General features: G+C 40.3%; 1 protein-coding gene across 1 annotated transcript; it reads left to right on the top strand.

Annotated features, from left to right (window-relative positions):
• Positions 1-352: 352 nt before the first annotated feature.
• Positions 353-4,189, top strand: lsm3 (LSM3 homolog, U6 small nuclear RNA and mRNA degradation associated). Its single transcript, XM_080462357.1, has 4 exons — positions 353-394; positions 1,625-1,735; positions 2,006-2,101; positions 3,384-4,189. Exons 1-4 carry the CDS (start codon positions 374-376, stop codon positions 3,462-3,464), a joined length of 309 nt encoding a protein of 102 aa, XP_080318483.1. The 5' UTR covers positions 353-373; the 3' UTR covers positions 3,465-4,189.
• Positions 4,190-4,932: the final 743 nt, after the last annotated feature.

The raw sequence follows: 4,932 nt of genomic DNA, 5'->3' as shown, positions 1-4,932 counted from the left end.
ATGGAGGATGGAAAGATCTGGAAAGAAGAGGAGGAGAGGGACCGTGTCGCTTCGTCCAGCGGGTTGCCAGGTTGGCACTATATCCCGCAATCTGTGTCAATAGACAGTGGTTGCTTGAAATGTCCCTCAGCATATGCAATTATTTCTAACCAGTTTGTGTCCACAGACAATGGTTACTGGAAATGCCCATCAGACTGTGTCGTAGTTGCCATGTCAGAAAAAAATGCCCGCTCATAATGGTGCACCGCTTGAAGGTCAGAAGTATCCTCTTCCTGCAGATTTGACGCCTGCGTATGTTGTTTGAAAACGCGTCTCGCCGTGGACCTGGCAACTTACGTACGGCGTCACTTCCGGGACGCGACTCAAAAAAACTATGGCGGACGAAGTGGAGCAGGTCAGTGCAGTGTGGTTTAAATTAATAATTTTTTAAAACACAGCGTGGATTATATCATGCCCAACAACGAAAAAGAGAAATATTCTTCTTTTACTTTGATTTCCGGCCTTCATGGTGGATGTTTTTACAATAGGAGCATGTTACTGGAGCGCAGAGGCCTGTCAGGGAGCTAGCCGCGTTAGCCGCTTGAGCTAACGGAGCCGTCAAAAACGTGTCTCTCTGGAGGGCTTTTCTTCAACAAGCATGGCTTGGAGTTAAGATTTAAGTCCCCTTGATAAAAACACAGCGCTAAGAATCAAAGTCTATGTATAATTTATCTCGATTACCTGTTCTCTGTGTTGAATACACGCGAGCTTCTGGTAATATTGATTCAATCTGGTTTAAATGCTGTAATTTATCTCTGGTGTGTTAACGAAGTGAAAATTAACATGATTCCACTTTTAAACACAAAGTTTATGCTAAATGACTAATTATGACGTTGTTTGAGTTCATCTAATATGTGAAATCTTAGATATAGTCCCTTTCCCCTTAAAAATGTATGTGTGGCATTCATGAATATTTCCCTATTTATGAGTAAACAATAAATTAATCCGGTCAGAAGCTTTCATGTAGACTTAAAACTAACTAATGTAACTTAGAATACCACAGTGAGCTGATACAGTATTAGAAGTTGCAATCAATAACTGTTTCATAACACACACACACACACACACACACACACACACCCTGCTGTGTTACTGCTACTTTATTGATCCTGTTTCACTATTGTGCTGCGTTTACATGACATTGTTTCAACATTAATGCCTAATCCATTTTTTAAAAAATGGTTGCGGTTTATACTGCAGCAACAACGATGTGGTCGGTATGCCGGGCCTCAGGAGGGCGCTGTTGCTTGTGTTTGTAATGAAACTACACGTACATGTGTGCAGAGAACAATAAACTATAAACGGAAACAGAATCGAGAGAACCCGACATTCATATGAACTGATGAGGATTCGGATGCTATCAGGGGAGAGTCTCGACTATTAAACTACTGATATGGATTATAAAGCTACTTATCACTTGTTTCCTCCATTTTTTATTAAATTTTTTTGGTCACATAAGAAGATTGAAGGTGGATCAGAGGAACACATGTTCAGATATCTTGTTGCACTACAACACAGACGGCAGTTTTATTTCAGGATTACTTTGCTCTTCTGTATTACTGACGCCGTTTGATTTGTGCCGCAGCAACCCACCACCAACACCGTGGAGGAGCCGCTGGATCTGATCCGGCTCAGTCTGGACGAGCGGATCTACGTGAAGATGAAGAACGACCGGGAACTCCGAGGCAGACTGCACGTGAGACGGTTTCTGTTTCATCACATCCAACTTGTCTTTTGGTTATGGGGAGGATTAGATGCTGTGAATAAAACAACTGGTTTTCTTTTACATTTCCTGCAAAAGGATCCTGGATTGTTTATTAAATCTCTGATCATTTCTGTGTGTGTGTGTGTGTGTGTGTGTGTGTGTGTGTGTGTGTGTGTGTGTGTGTGTGTGTGTGTGTGTGTGTGTGTGTGTGTGTGTGTGTGTGTGTGTGTGTGTGTGTGTGTGTGTGTGTGTGTGTGTCAGGCGTACGATCAGCATCTGAACATGATCCTGGGTGACGTGGAGGAGACGGTGACCACCGTGGAGATCGACGAGGAGACTTATGAAGAACTTTACAAGGTACATTTTCCCTCCAGAAAGACAAAACTTCCCCGCAGAGATTTTAGAACAGGAGTGTCAAACATGAGGCTCGTGGGCCACAACCGGCCTGAGAGAGGCTCCAATTCGACCAAACCACCAAGCATGCGGGAAAAATTCCTAAGAAAAGTTTGACTTTTATTTCTGTGACAAATTTTAAATTTTTATTAAAATTGGTATTGTGTTGAGATTACAGTAATTTTAATTGGTCAGATTTAGTAAAATATTGATGTTTTCATTACATATACTCAATAAAGAAAAACTTTAAATTAAAAGGTTATTCTCACACTATTTTACTGGTCCGGTTCACTCAGGATGAAACTTGGATGAATGCGGCCTCTGAACTACAAAACGTGTTTGACTCCACCGCTGTGGAGGATAAGTTCAGATTCCTTCACTCATTTATGAAATATAAATTCATTTCAAATGCAAATATGACGCACTCTATCCTTTTAAAAAACCAAACCTTCCACCCAGTTATCAAACTACACAGAAACTATTATTAGTTTAATGTCGTGAAATGTTCCCATTAAAGTTCATACAACCAAATTAAAACAGATTTCTGTATTTAGAGAAGTAAAACTTCACTTTAAAGTTTTGCTCACATCAAGAACAGTTGTTATAAAACAAAAGTAGAAAGTTGGAGAAATGTTACTGAGAAATTTGAAAAGTGAAAACACGGCTCCAAAGGAGAACTTTTTGAAAACCCTCCTACTCGTGTAACCGGGGGGGACACGCAACTTTTCCTGTCCTGTGCACCACAGCCGCGGTAAAAAGTTCTGCACATGCTCAGTAGAGCCAATCAGAACAAAGGTTTCTCCGTGGTGTCACGACTCCCAGTCCAGATTCTCCTGGGACTTGGTACTTTTATTTTGAAAGTCACTGTAATAACAATCCAACTTGGTGGTTTGCCCACCAGAATTCTCCCATTTTTAATGTGTGTGTGTGTGTGTGTGTGTGTGTGTGTGTGTGTGTGTGTGTGTGTGTGTGTGTGTGTGTGTGTGTGTGTGTGTGTGTGTGTGTGTGTGTGTGTGTGTGTGTGTGTGTGTGTGTGTGTGTGTGTGTGTGTGTGTGTGTGTGTGGTTTCATTACAAAAACAAACAGCACCGACTAGTGGCCTAACATGAAAACTACATCTTTTTCAAAATGCAACCGTTCAAACACAAAAACATTTGTGAAACTTGTTGTGTTTGACGCCGTGCCTCCGACTTCAGATCAGCGACGGGTAAAAAGCTAATTTCTTTTCTTCCCCGTGTGGTTCCAGTCCACCAAGAGGAACATCCCCATGCTGTTCGTGCGAGGAGACGGCGTCGTGCTCGTAGCTCCGCCCCTCCGAGTCGGCTGACGTGGTGAAACTGGTAGTGACGCTCCCACAGATCTAAAGCCGGACTCCTCAGACAACATCACCACTTTACTTTCACGAGTCTTCACGAGTCCTTCGAAAAGACGTTTGTTTTGCTGAATCGGACCATTTGAACGAAGCTGGACTGTTGATCTGTGTTGGATTTAAAAGAATCGCCTTTATGTTTGTTCCCAGCAGGAACCCGAGCGGCTCGGAGCCGACTCACTTTTCTGGAGTTTTTTCTTTCTTCTTCTTGTGTCTAGTGTTTCGATAAACTTCGCTCGGATGTTTTTTTTTTTTTTAGTTTTGTTTAAAGTTGAATAAAATAAAGACAATTGGAAAAAGAAAGGTTTTCTCGCAGTCTTTTAATATCAAACACATTCCTAACATTCGTTTGACGTTTTCAGTCGATTCATCTTAGTGTTTTGATATTTAATCAACAGAAATCCGTCACAGTCAACATCCGTTTTTTTAAATCTAGAAATTGTAAACTACCTTTTCTAGATCAGCAGGAGAGTCAAACATCCGGCCCGTGGGCCAAAACACCAAGGAAACGGTAACAATGGTTAGACTGCACATTTTTCTTAAGTGTAGCGACACAGCTGAGACCAGAGCTGAGATATCGGTGACGCTGCTCTCAAACTCGCCTGGAAGCCATGAGGTCGGTGTGAAAACACCCATAATGCAACAGTTTTTCTGAAACGGTCATTAAAATTTGCTTTATGTTGAGTTTATAGTCTTTCTGTTGTAATTTGTGAAACTATGGACAATTTCACCGGGTACATTCTGCAAAAAGAAAACCTGAAGTTGGTTTCCCCTAAAAAGAGTTTGACTCCTTTGTGTTGAAGCGTAACTGAACCTGCTTGAAGTTTAAAACCGTTTCATCTTTTGTCCAAAAGGCTTCATCCGCCCTGAACTGATTTCATTTTTATATTTCACCTTTTCTGTTTTGAGTTGTAGGAACTGTCCACCATTTTTATTTCTCTTCGAAAAGCCTCTTAAAATATCCTCGACTTAATGAAAACATATAAAACAAATCCTTAGTGATTTTAGTAATGATGGCACATGACAGTCATGTTTCAGTTAATTATGAAAATGCCAAAGTGAATTTTTTAATAGAAATTTTTTTTTATGGATTTTCAGTGAGAAAAAATGTCTTTACATACATTTGGCTGCATAAAAATAAAAAAAAAAACCCGCAAAGTAGCTGCTTGAATAGAACTTCACTGCACACAGATCCTAACTAAGTCCAAATGCTGGTCATTCCAGACCATAACCAGAATCATTGAATATTGTGCAGAGAAAAGATGAGAACAAATTAATTGCAAGAAAATCATTTGACTTAGTGTATAACATTAGTTATAACATTTTCTGAGATGGAAAATCTCCCTTTGTAATGTCAGAAAATCTGAAAAATGTCTTAAAATGCAGTAATATGGAGTGAAATGAATAATTAACCACTTGGGTGTAT

The sequence above is a fragment of the Lipophrys pholis genome (assembly GCF_963383615.2).
Source record: "Lipophrys pholis genome assembly, chromosome: 4".
NCBI classification, from domain to species: domain Eukaryota; kingdom Metazoa; phylum Chordata; class Actinopteri; order Blenniiformes; family Blenniidae; genus Lipophrys; species Lipophrys pholis.
Note: the sequence above shows the minus strand (reverse complement) of the source record. Positions and strands in the feature narration are given on the sequence as shown.